This window comes from Melanostigma gelatinosum (assembly GCF_949748355.1).
Source record: "Melanostigma gelatinosum genome assembly, chromosome: 15".
Lineage (NCBI taxonomy): Eukaryota > Metazoa > Chordata > Actinopteri > Perciformes > Zoarcidae > Melanostigma > Melanostigma gelatinosum.
The window spans coordinates 19512931-19526990 of NC_136648.1; the positions used below are offsets into that span (position 1 = coordinate 19512931).

The 14060-nt window shown below is 45.5% G+C and overlaps 1 protein-coding gene across 4 annotated transcripts in view; it reads right to left on the reverse strand.

The window, feature by feature from the left end:
• The window catches only part of rnf220a (ring finger protein 220a), a 153439-nt gene extending 140173 nt beyond the window's left edge, over window positions 1-13266 (reverse strand). For all 4 annotated transcript variants that reach the window (XM_079285419.1, XM_079285417.1, XM_079285418.1 and 1 more), the window contains exon 1: window positions 12414-13266. In XM_079285419.1, coding sequence (XP_079141545.1) covers window positions 12414-13068 — 655 coding nt within the window. In that variant the 5' untranslated portion in view covers window positions 13069-13266. The remainder of the gene's footprint in view (window positions 1-12413) is intronic.
• Between the last annotated feature and the right edge of the window lie 794 nt (window positions 13267-14060).

Here is a 14060-nt window from a genome sequence, read left to right on the forward strand (position 1 = left end):
GCCCCCGACTGGTGACGTCCCATAGGTCATTAGGCTTCTTCCTGGAAAACAAGGCAGAGCTAACAAGTGCACAGCTTGGTTTTAATATGGTGTTACTGCTAAGATAAGAGGAAAGCTGTGAGCTCGCCTCGGTGGCTGGCTTAGTTTGTGTTTTGTCGCCCACTGACTTTTTCTCCTTCTTCTTCTTCTTCCAGAACCAAAACGGAGTATGTAGCCGACAGCAAACAGAGCACGACAGATAAAAGCCCCCCGAAGAACGGCAAACTAGGTCAGGCCGTCTTTAAAGATCTGTGGCTTTACTTGTTGGAATAATCTCTTTCTCTTCACTCTGGTGTCTTCTACATGGAGTCACAGGTAAAGTATTTGAAAATACTGATTATGCACTCAAATATGTTTCCTCTTATTGAACAACGCTGCAGGAACAGGGCTCTGTGCGTATGAAGGAAGCAAGGAGGAAAGATCAGGCTGTGTTAAGCACTTGTGCACTCGCCCACACACACACACAGACACACAGACACACACACACCCTCCCCTGTTGGGTATAGAGGAGAATCAATATGTCTTTGAATGAGGGTCAGAAGGGTTGTCTGCCCAGGGAGAGCTGACAGATTTGCTCTCTTTTGCTCTGCTAAGCTCCTGCCTGCTTTTAAAACCCCCTGACACACACACACACACACACACACATATAGATGAAGACACACACGCGCACACAAACAGATGGAAAGAGACGCACGCACAAAGATGTGATGCTTCTCCAGGAGGGCAGAATTCCAAGCATTTTGCCGCGAGGATGTGATATTAGACATTCCACATCGAAATGAACCCTGCTGCGTACCGAGTGTGTGTGTGTGTGTGTGTGTGTGTGTGTCTACCTACAACCTTGGCAAGTGTCGTAACTCAGGCTAGGACACACACAACACAAAGTAGAAGTCGTGCATTGAATGGGGATAAAAACAGACGCATGAAACTGAACCTAAACTGACATACGAGTACTAGATTCACCTACATTCCAAAAAACACTCAGAGAGACGAACGTCGCGCGGTGATGGAAGCAGCTGATGAAGAAATATGGCCACAAAGTGACAACTTTGAATGGTTCGAATCCAAGCTTCTTCTTCGAGCATAACACAGGGAATGGGTCTGCAGCTATCGGTTATCTTAGACATGAATTCATCTGATGAAGAAATAATTACTTGAAAAAAGGTTTTCGGACAATCTGACACTGATCCATGAATTAAATTTAAAAAATGAAAAATAAAAGATTTTAATTTAGAATAAAATAGAATAAAAATGATCCATAAACGTTGCCTTCATGTTGTGTAATTTAACTTTCAGAACATTTAACTGGCATGACATAAGCCTGTCCTGTCTTCTTGGAAGGCTTTGTGGAAATTTGTGGCAAAACTTAAGCTAACTTAAGGACATCATGACTCGTCACCAACCTGACTTATGTTGAAAACTAGCCTCTACATACAGCCACGTACAGTCTCCAGACCAGCCTTCATCTCAACTCATCATATTGATTCACATGAAATGTTGAAATGCTTAAAATAAGGGATTTTCGTCCGGCCAACCACACAAAAAATGAATCGGTTAGGAACGATTATTGAATGCAAATCATCCCTGTTACTGCTTTTAGTGTCAAACCGGTTTAAAGTGGGTTGTGATGTCTGACAGCACAAAAACACCACAGGGTTAAGTAGATAACAGCGTTAAATGCTGGATATCACTGATAATCAAATCAGAGGAATGAATGTGTCCGTGTGTGATGAATGCTTTCGTGTGTGAGTGTGTGTGTGTGTGTGTGTGTGTGCCTCCCGTGTGGTTAACATACTAGAGCAGCAATTAGTAATCACTCATGGAGCTAATGACATCAATCAATGAGCTTTTAAAACCAGCCATTTGATAATTACAACCATCAATGGTCACCCATGGATTCATTATAGTACTGCGCTCCCTGTCTGCCACTGTCTCTCTGCATTTATGTAAACTCTACTTCACCAGATCAAAAAAAACACATTGCATGAAGCATATACACCATGGTTTACTGCCTGTGTCATTAATTCAAAATGTCTCAGTGCTGATTCTTTCCGGAGCCAGTGGTGAAAGGAAGGGATGGAATATACTGCAGGTGCTGAGAATAAGTTGAATCATTGTTGAGAAGCAAATGTTTAGAAGGTCACATGTCGTGCGTCGGCGACGAGATGAAGAGCGGTCTTCACCATGCGAGGGCTTCAATACAACAAGCAAAGAGAGGAAGGGAAAGAGAAGGAAGGGAAAGAGAAGGAAGGAGGGATGGGAGGAGAGACGAGGAAAGAATCAGCCAGCGAGCCAACGGCGGGTATGAAAGAGGGAATTCAGAAGTGAAACAGCCGTGGAGACGTGTTGTTCTTTCCTTTATTTATTTTGATTTATTTTACGCACTTCCCACTTTCACTGTCAGACCTGACACAGCAGCTGAGGGTGCTTTTCTTTTAGTCACGCACTTGAGTCACTATTTTTGTCTTCCACAGTTTTTTTGTTGCCTGTATCCTTTTTTCATTTTGAACATATTTGTACGTTTTTATTTTAGCTGAGTTCCAATGTGCTTTCATGTCCTCATTGTGGGTGTGTGGATGTCTGCAGGTTCTTTTTCTCTGTCATCAAGTGCTTTTCTTGTTTCGTCTTCAGAATAAAGCTTTAACTAACATTAGCTGGTACTAAAGAACACCAGCACAGCTTTAAAAACCACAAACACACACATATGTCTGTAAGAAAAAGCCCGGAGTGAACTGAAGCTGTTGCGTCTGATAAGAGAGTTCTTTTTATGACCTTGACCCTAAAAGCAGTTCCACTCAGTGTAAATGAAGTGTCTGGCTGGCCTGCTGACGAGCGCAGGATCTGAATATGAGCTAACCGGCACATCATATCGCTGCACGTGTGTGTGCGTTGCAGGTCCGGCGATGCGCTTGTGTTTGCTTGTGTGTGTGTGTGTGTGTGTGTGTGTTTGCGTATGCACATCTGTGTGTGCGCGTGGCGCGGATGCGCAATTACCAGGCAGGCGCGAATCGATAGGTGCCTGCTGACAGATGGATTAGCACGGTAAACAGATGATACACACACCGCTAAATTATTCATCTGCTGAACAGTGGGCTGGGTTTCCACACCCACACGCACCCGGTGACGGGGGGGGGTGTCGTAGAGGGATGGGTGTGAATAAGGAGGATGAAGAGGAAGAGAGCCTGAGGAGGCAACTTGTGCTGCGACCTGAACGCAAATCAGAGATGTGACGAGCGTGTGTGTGTGTGTGTGTGTGTGTGTGTGTGTGTGTGTGTGCCTCAGCTCTGCTTAAGAGACTCAACCACAACAAAAAAAGAAGAAAAAAAACACTTTGGACAGACAGACAGACTCTTCGTCCCTCTAATGCCTTTTAGATATGCAGAGGCACCGCGGGGGGTCAGCGTCAAGTGCCCCACGAGGCGTTCCAGGTGCCCAACACGCGCACATGCGCACACGTCGACACACTCATCCTTTTTTCCTCTATCCACGTCTTCCTACTTCTGAAGTGCGGGCAAATCCGTGATCATCAAATTCAATTTCACAGCGTGCGCAGAGCCACGCGGGAGAGATGTTTGGAGACAGAATGGACACCCCTGGTTTGAAGGCTGCCTTTTGGTCGGGGGCACTTCGGGTGGCAGCCGCGATACCGTTAGCATTGGAGTTAGCGTTCCGCTATGAAAGGCGGATCGAAAAACAAGATGTTGTGAGGAAACGAGGGTGATTAAACAGCTTCAATGAGACCTTTGCAGTGCACTCCCAATAGTGAATGGTGTAGATTCTGGTGCATGCAAATCATATGAGCATGGACACACACATTCACACACACTCAGGCACGCATATAAAACACCCCTTATTGATTTGTTTCACCTTTCTAAGGGACTTTAGAGGCCCCTTTCGCAGCAGCAGCAGATGCTAAGCTTTGTTCCTCTGGGATGGCTGCAACTTTTAGTACCAACGAGGAAGAAATCAGATGTGATGATACACGCAGACGTCTGATCGCCCAACCTCGACTCAAAGAATAGTTCACTGTCAAATAATAACGCAGAGAAAATCCTCCTTCCTTATTTGAAGATGCATTTCGCTTCCCAAACATCTACAGGTGCAAGTCGCTCTTATGAAAAAATAAGGTGTGTGTGTGTGTGTGTGTGTGTGTGTTTAGTGACGGGCCAGTCCAGCTTTGTGAAGCGACAGCGCGTTAAGAGCAGCTAACGATCTCGAACCCACACACAACCCCATTCCTCTCTCTCACACACACACACACACACACACACACACAAACTGTTGGTTCGCATCATGGCCGCCATCAGCAGGAACCAATCAGATTTGATGAATAATTCAATATTAAAGAGGGTGTGACCAAGACAGGGAGGGGAAGGGCTCTGCCAAGCAAGGGGGCTTTTTGGAAACGGGCCTGCTGTTTGTATGTATGTGTGAAAGTGAGAGAAGCAAGGGGGGGGGGGGCAAGCCTGTCACACTAGACTGCATCCACAAACTGGCTGCAGATTAGATTACTGAGGAGAGGAGAGGAAGAGGAGGAGGAGGAGGAGGGGAGGGTGAGGAGGAGAGAAGAAGGAGACGAGGACAGAATGGAGGGAGGAGAAGGGAGGCTGGAGAAAGAGAGGAGGAGGAGGAGACAGTGGCAGACTGGGGAGGATCTTTCAACACATCTGCATTCGAAGGTGTCTGAATGGCGGAGCTCTCTGGAGAAATAAGGTTTGCGGGGAACATTTGAAGGTACAACGTGCAGCAGAGCTGTACAACATTAACACGGTGTGTCATTATCAAATCAACTGGCATTCTTTGGGAAAGTCAAACCCACGACTCAGAGGATTATCACAGCTTTACTCTTGAGCTTTACTGGAGAGGATAAACATGTCGGAGCCCATTCACCATTTTCACCACCGGGAACCCTCAAGAAAAGATGGCTGCGGTATATTTATGTGTTTTGCACAAATCCTGCATCTTTTCTAAGAAAAACAATGTAAAAGACAGTAAGGCAGAAGTTGGGTTCTGTGACCTTATGAGAGTGTGTGTGTGTGTGTGTGTGTGCACATATTAAAAGCTAAATGTGTGTTGTGTTGCCAGGTGTGCTGCGGTTGTATGGCTCGGTGGAGTTTTAACACAGGTTTTTTTTTTATTGGCCAAAGCTGACATCACCAGGGGAACAAAGTGGAATTCCCGAACTGGGGACGTTACGGACCTGAGCTTGTGTGTGTGTGTGTGTGTGTGTGTGTGTGTGTGTGTGTGTGTGTGTGTGTGTGTGTGTGTGTGTGTGTGTGTGTGTGTGTGTGTGTGTGTTGAGACAGAGAGAGAGAGAGAGAGCGAGAGAGACAGAGAGAGAGAGAGAGAGAGAAAGACGGACTCTGTGCTGCGGGATTGTGTCATGTTCTCTTCAAAGCAACCTGTTTCCTGAACTCCCTGAATGCAAAGTGACATCCTGTCCTCACAGAGGTCGACTTGATTTCTTTACATGATTCTTGCTGTTTCTAGACAATAACTTCATGAATCAAGTGCTTTTAGTCAGCCTGCATTTTCTGTACAAGCTGCACTCAATGGAACTCCATCCCAGTGACCATCAGAGAACTACACACATACAGGTCATTTGAATCTCACTTACAGGAATGGTTCGTTCGTACTCAGCTCTGTCAGCACTAGATTGTAACTCTCTCTGTCTGTGTTGAACTTCCCTCCATCTGTCTGTTGTCACCTTTCTGTCTTTCTTTAAAATGCCGGTCGACCGTCATCTACCTGCATGCTTGTCTTTTATTGTTGTTTAGCTGTGTCTGAGTGATTCATGTATTTCACATACTCCGTATGCTTTTATGTTTTGTGCCTCTGACGTGGATGTTTTTTACCATCTAAACAACTACAGCATAATACTGTTTTTAGTCCATGTTTTAACAGAGTTATTCTCACTTTTTTTCATTGTTTGTCCACGCATTGTTAAGTGTCAATATTGTTTAACCTTTTAACTTTCATCTTACATTGTTTTTAGGTGTATTGTGTAACATCTGCCTCTTGGGACTACAGATGAAAAATAGCCTTTTGGTTAACTCTGGCACATTTGCAGAAATGTTTTTATTACTGTGCACTGTCCCGTTCAAATAAACCAAGAAATAAATAAGTACCACCAGAGCGGTGACGGATGAAATATGACGACACAATATTAATTTTAAAAAGTCCCATTTTAAGAGAAAAATGAAATGACTTTTGAGGCTAGAGAATATTTCACAGGGCGCCGCAGAGGGAATCCCCTCATCTCATCTGCTCTCCTTCATTTGCTTTACACCAGCTCCAGCGGCTCATTTGTGTAACCTACTCCTCCACATACACACACACACACACTCACACACTCGCACACACAGATCTGTGTCCAAATGGAGTAGCTGCGCCGACAAAAGGCTCGACAGGAAGCGACTAATCCTTGATCTGCGCAGCGTCGCAACAATGACCGCAAGACGACTCGCACCAAGTGACACACCCACACACACACACATATGACTGCACACACACACACACACACACACAGACACACACAGACAATTGCTGCTCACTTCCAGTTGCCACCCAGTGAGAGAGAAAGGGAGGGGAAAGGACCGGCTTGAAAGAGAGATGGAAAGAGAATATTCCCAGATTCCAATGACTATTTAAAAAACATAGAAATCATAGTCACAATAAATGTGGACTGTATGGATCAGGTGCATGAAGGCTGGGAATCGGACACGCACACTCCTCATCCTGGGGGAGCTGCCAGAAGGGCAGAAGGGCACACACATGGGGGTAAACAAAGCCACCACAAGCAGGACAGTACCCGATGTGTGTGTGTGTGTGTGTGTGTGTGTGGCACACGGTGGAGACTGACAGGGAGGCAACATGAGAGGGACAAGCCTTTTAACATCTGGCTAAGCACTGACAGGAAGACACACACACACACACACACACACACGGGCAGGCAGGCGGGTGGGCGAGTCCCAGTCCTAATTATTAGAACACTCTTACTTAACTTAACCCTGCCACTAAACTGTGACAGGCAGAGATGGAAGGGGAGAGGGGGGTTTTATTTTTGCGAGTACAAGGAGAAGGATGAGCCTTCTGTCTCCTTGGCTGATTTTTTAACTCCTCACACGCCGCGGCAGCGGAAGGGAGGATTGTAAAGGACGAGGAATTTTTTTTTAAAAGCTGACATTAACAGTCAAAGAGCTCCACTTGCGGAAGCCCCACCCACACAGTTTGATTGACAGGTGGTCTGTGGGAAGTGATATCCCACAGTTAGTGACGGCCAAGCACTAAAGATGGAAACCAGAATCTGTTTGTCATCCAGCGACATCATCGTCTATCTTCCCTATTTTGTGAAAAGACGGTTTATTTTTCCTCCACGTTTTTTTTAAAATTCATGTTTAGCTGCAACAACTTGGTCCTCTCCGTCCCCAGACAGAAAATGACATTTTTACCCTGCGGAAGGAGTTGATGATAAACAAAGAACAGAAGAAAGGGCAAAGAGGAGGAGGAAGAGGAGGAGGAAGAGGAGGCCTCTCGCTGTGTGTTTTCACAGCTGTGTGTGATGCGCTCCGTTGAATGTTAAAACTATTGATGGGAATACAAGAACGTGTAGTTTCAGTACGTTAAAATGATTTGACTTAATAAATGTGAACAATACACAAATTCAACAATATCTACCTGTCTGTGGTGCGCTGTCTTAAGAATTCCTTATGTCAGTCAGGCAGATGGGATCTGCATTTCAGCTCAACATCTCTCCATCCTCCCTGTTTCCTTCATTCCTTCCTACCCCGCAACCTTTCCTTTTTTTCTTCTGTCGCATTTTATCCTTTCTTTTAGCTCTCCCATACCTCCCTAAAAGATTTTTTTCCTTCCTTTCCTTCGTTTCTTTCCTTTTAGTCCAGTTTACTTTTTTTTCACCCTCTATCTCAATTGCGCGTGTGAGCAAACGTCCATTAGTGACGAGAAAAGCCAGAAAAGCCAGAATCAAAAAAGAAGAGGGACGAGGAGGCTGGGTTACAGACATTCGGGGGTCAGGTTCAGCGTAAATCTTTCGGCCTTGTAAATGCGGAGAGAACGTAAACAAACTACAGCCGTCACACACTCATGTGGGGAGATGCACACACACACACACACACACACACACAGAAGGGGAAGGAAGTGAAGGACGTGAAGGAAAAGATGACGGAGAGAACAAAAGATAAGTAAGATGCAGAGGAAAACAAAGATGATGGAACGTGCTGGATGCTGAGACACAAACACACACGGCTGCACATTGACACGTCGTGCAAAAACGTCAAATCCCCTCAGCAAACAAGCAAGTGCACCATGAAAGGAGGGGGGGGGGTTGTGTCATTTGTCAACATTCCCATTAATTCCAATCACACATCCAATAATTCCATTCTCTCTTCTACTGTATGCACCCACACACACACACACACACACACACATGAAATCCTCCTCTGCTTCATTCCTGGGCTAAAACCCTCACCATGTGAATACAGTAAAGGCTGAAGGCCTTCACAGTAATACGACATGCATAGTCCTCTTAAGGCATGATGGGGCCTTTATGTGCAGGTTTAGCGGCTGATAGGTTAGCGGGTTTAGCTAACAGCCGACGTGCCTGCCGGTGCAGCGGGGGGATTTGTGTGAAGGCTTAACGCGGAGTAGGCCGCCGTCGCTAGGAGCGGCGAGCGGCAGGCTCGACGGAATTGAAACGCGGGGAGGTTTTTTTCAAGTAGCGTTCATCGCGTTTTGTTTTTTTTGGGGGTTTTTTCAACGTGAGAGGCGAAGAAGAGAGGATTCACCTTCACACCTGGGATTAACTGGCACGACGGATGAATGGACCGGAATGGGATCGAAAATAAAACATATTCAACTTGGAAATGGATGAATGCAAGACAGGTGGAAGAGCAGATGTTAAGAGTCTGCTTCACGTTTGAGATACCTCGGTCACCAAAAGGAACATGCAGTTCTGTTTCTTTAACTAAACATGTTTGTTTGTTTTTTTCTGCATGAAATGGAGCTGTAAGTTAAGTGTTAAGGACCTGATATACTCCTAAACTAGAGAGTGGACATGCAGGATGCATCAAACTGGTTCCCGAAACAAAAAGCTCGTGTTTTTTTTCCAGTTGGGTTTTGGATTATTGAAGAAACAAAGCTGAGATAAGTTTATGATACTTACAGGTTTTGTTCATCTTCACAAACACCACTTTTTATGATTTTTTGAAGCGTGAATGCAATCATGAGTAAAAAGCTAATTTCAGACTATAAACAAACTACACCACGGTCACATGACTCCACGCCACCACCACTAAGTTCACGGAGGACTAGTCGGTGTGATGGCATTTAGTCGTCTCATTTAGCCTTTTGGTAGCAACCACTGACATCTTCTATGTCGTAGAACAAAAGTTTAAAATGCGTTAAGCTTGCATTAACCACAGACCATATATCAGGCATCCAACCCAAAAACATTTGACTTTGAGAAGAGGTAACCCAAAGACTCGTTTCCGGGGTTTACGACTCGTTTAATAACTGCAGTGCCTCTATACTACTCGGTGCAAATGCCTTTAGTGTTTTCTAGTCATTCAAAACTGCTCCAGAAGTCAAATAAAGACGACTACGCTTTCTTCACGATGACTGAGCAAACTCCATCAGCTGATGAAGACCATCATATAGCCCCAGCAAAATGCTCGTGAGAAGACCTTGAGTTAAGGAACCCGAGGAGTGATTAGAGACGACTTTAAAGAACTGTTACAATCGGTGCATAGCAACTAATGAGTCCCAGTCACTAACAAAATGAGAGGTGGTGATCGAGAGCTCATGGGGAACGCATGTTTGACGATAATCAGAGCCACATGTCATTCATTTGGTATCAAATGGCCGAGATATCTGCACCTTAATGAAAGCTATAAATTGCATCAACACATTAAGATACGGATTTAATGGCACAAATGGATTCAAAGTCCAGACGTAAATCGACTTTCGTCACGCTTGAGCTGGACGCACCCTTGTGAAACTCAGCAAACTTAACATATACTGTAGATATTGAGAATTAAACCTATGAAGAGACTGAGACGGAGACTGCTAGTTAGCTAATGTGTGCGAGTGTGTGTGTGCGAGTGTGTGTGTGTGCGTGTGTGTGAAGCAGCGAGAGAGCCGTCCTCATGGGATTGTACCAAAGTGTTGTTTGTTCTTTGCGCCTCCGCTGGATAGCCAAAACCAGTGAAGGAGAACCCATAATTCTTTGCTGCAAGCAGTGCCTCTGCACATCCAATTGCATTAGAAGCCTATGGTGGAGGTGGAGGCTACTTGTGCCAAGATTTAACCTGATTAGATACAGATGCAGCCGTTCCAAAAGACAGCACAGGAGGCCCACGTATACCCATCTCCTAATCTATTTCTGGCCTCGGTCAAATCTGGAGTGACAACATGGCAACGACCACAAGGCTCTTGAGCTCCGGTCGCTTCCGCTCAATGCTGCAGCGAACGGGGGAAATGTCTATTTCGAATGAAAAGAAATCGTCAATCTAACGAAACAACAATGAGAACCAATTCCATAGCGGAGTTGTCATTTCTTCCTCCCTCCCCTCTCTTTGTTCATGTCCCCTTTCCCCTCTTCTCACTTCATGTGCTTCTTTGATATCTTCCTCCTTCTCATTCCTCCCCTTGCCAGCCCACCGGGTGTCATTTCCCCAAATGTTTCCCTTCCCTCCTTTCCTTCCTTCATCCCTGTCTTTCTCACCCTCTCTGTGTCTCCTGCGGTGGTCTTTTTTATCCGATCAGTCTCAGGCCGTCACCTCTGTCTCTCATGTGTTCCATCAAGGGTACATAACCCAAACACACACACACACACACACTCTCTCCTTCCACTAGAGGTGGAGAATGAATGAAAAACAGGAGTATAGAAGCAAAGACAGTCAAAGGGGAGATGAAGTGAATTCAAAAAAAGGACAGACAGAAAGGAAGGCCGTCTCTTTTACTTAAATGATACACTAGAGGCACATCTCTGTCTGTGTCTGTCTCTCTCTCTCTCCTAATTTGTTACTGAGATCCGATGCAGCTTGTGGACATGTGTAGGAGATGTCGGTGCTCATGCTGAGAGCTGTTTGTGTGTCTGGAAGAGTGTTTGTGTGTTTGTGCTTGGAGCTTGTTCAACCCCTCTCCCACCTCCCATTTATCACACACACAGACAAACACACACACAAACACACACACACACACACACACACACACATGGCCTGCCAAGGTTTTGGGTATGTGGGTAAATCTTTTGGCATCAGGGCTGCCAGCGTTGAGCTATGATGAATGCTGATGGCAAAGAGCATGGCCGGTCTCTGAACCAGTCACTCATACACACACCGACACACCAACACACACACACATACACACACACACACACACACACAAACACTAATCAGATTCCCGGTGCGTGAGGGCCAAATGGCACCCCTCCACCGGTGAATGCTAATGTGACCAGTGGAGCTTGTGGGCTTGTGAAACAAGGCTAGGGAGAGCCAGGAGAGATGATGACAGGAGAACATAGATGGGATTGTTTACTGGCGTGTGTTACGCTAGTGTGTTAAAATTTGCATTCTTTTGCAAATTACAGAGAGTTGTACTTTGGTTTTAATTTGAGTCAGAATTAGAGTTGGCTGTGTGTCTTGCTGTGTAGGTTTGGGCGGGTTGTATTTCTACAATTGACTGTAGAATCATCCCAGATGATGGTGGTTTGAGCAGTGTTGATCAAAAACGTTGGATGAGTATTGGAAGTGTGACAATGTGTATTAGACATCAGTGCAATCACGTCCAGTAAACTGAAAGAAAATGCGTAATGGAAAAGTGATGTGGCCAGACCCTTCATTTTACCATTCCGAAATATTGTACAACATATCATTTTGTATCATTGCAAGAGCATAATGGGGCTGATTTGTGTTTTCACCGCATGAGACTTTCACAACAGTAATGTGTAATCGATGTAGTTTGAGTGTTGTGAGAACATAGCATATTGTGCAATACATTCCTATCATTTGTCTTTGTATGCCTTATGATCTATTCCTCCATACAGATGGGTGACAAATATGTATGTAAGAAAAACCTCACATGAAGTGTCTTATTAACCACTTCATAGATTCTCTACATTCTACGGGAGGGGTGAACTACATTTGTTTAAAAGATATCCCATAAGTGTTTCATCGGGTTAAGATCTGGGGATTCCAAAGACCAATCCATGTGATTCGCATCTTCAAATCATTCAGTGGCCCCTTGTGCCCTCTGGTCTTTTGTTACCATGTTATTCCTATCGTTTGTCACACATCTGTATGCACAGCTCTAGCTTCCTTCTTTACAATGTAGAACTGCAATGAACAGTTACTTACAGCGCTCAATGCGGTCTTCTGGGCTGGAGGAAGTCTCTCGATCCGACAGGAGGCCTGACACCGCGAAGATCTTTTTCCCGCTGTCCTCCACTGCTTTCAAGGCGCTGCTAGGCGAACTTCCAGGAGGGATCTGAGAGCCGCCAAAGTCATACTCTTTCCCCTCCGCATCGGAGTACCGCAGGTGGGGTGAGGCATCTGCATCCAGGCAGCCTTTGAGGCGCTTGGCCGGAGTGAAAGCAGACTGATACCCGCATGGCACTCCGTCCCGATCGTCCGAAGGTGAGGCAAAAGGCCTGAAGGCGCCGACGCCGCTGTGATTCAGCATGCTGATCGGCGAGCAGTCCAGGTTAGGTGGGGCAAACTGATGATGGAGGTGGAGGAGGGACGGAGGAAAGTCCCTGTTGGGGAATCCTGGTGGTACTCCGCCTTGGCGGTGGTACATTGATGCAAAAGTGTAAGAACCGTTGTTAAATGGCAAATGTACGTCTTTCTCAAGGGAAACGGGGACGCCAAATGGACGTGGCTGCTGGCAGGGAATTGAGGCGTCACGAGAGGCTTCAGCAGTGGAGGCCAAGACCATGAGGGCCGGGGAGGCTAGGGGATTGGGCAGGTAGGAGGAGCTCTCCATCTTGAAGGCTGCCCTGTGGAGATCCATGTCTGGGCGGGAGAAAGAGCTCGTTAGGATTTTAGGGGAGAGGAGGAGATGATTCCTCCTCGATGAAATTTGAGACAATGTCCAAGGCCCTTGAAAAGGGTCTCAGGAAGTGCGTGAATCTGGGTTGGAGACTTGAGGGATTTGGCTTTAAGAAGGAAGGGGCTCAGAAAAGAGCAGTTTGTGAGAAAGGAGAGTATTCTTGAAGAACTCAGCCAACGTCAGGCTCGTTTGAATTCAGTTCATTTCTCTTTAGTGGCGTTAAAGTGAGTTAATCTGTCTCCAGCCAAATTCACTTGAGCTCAGTTCAGTCCAGATCATTCCGGGCCAGGTAAGTGCCGTTGGGTATATTCAGTCCTTCACAGACTTGACAGTTTGGACGACTTCAGTCCTGATGATAAATACAATAAATGGTCAAGTTGTTCCTCCTAGTTAAGAAGCAGTAAAAGCCTCCCTCTTGGAGAGTCTGTTGGATGTGTTGCCTCAGTCGAACGGTCCCGGGGAAGGGGTGGACATCCGTAGGTCGTCAGATCTGGTTCCTCATCTTCATGTGGTCCCCAAACTGAGGAGATACAAAACACAAACATTAGGTTAAATAAAAATGTTCCTCAAAAATGTGATCGTGTTACTCCAGACAAGGTGTTGTGATGTTAGTCACAATAACAGCTGTCTTACCTGTTCTGCCAAGTTAACGAACACAATGCGACCTCTCAACTGAGCTCTCCCCTAATACCCAAAATGAGATGGGTAAAGATAATTACACCTTCATTTTTTAAAATGATTTGTGGTTAGACAAGACCTGCCCTCTGATACACTTTCCCTTCAGCCATCCCTTGAGGTCTCTGCTGTTTTGAAAAGAAGCGAAAAGATATTATCTGACAAAAGTGCTTTAAATCAGCTCTTTAACATCCATAATAAAGAGTCGAATCTGTTTCACATTTATCTCAGACCTCATCTTTTCTTAATGATAGGTACTTTCAGAGACAAGTGGCGCG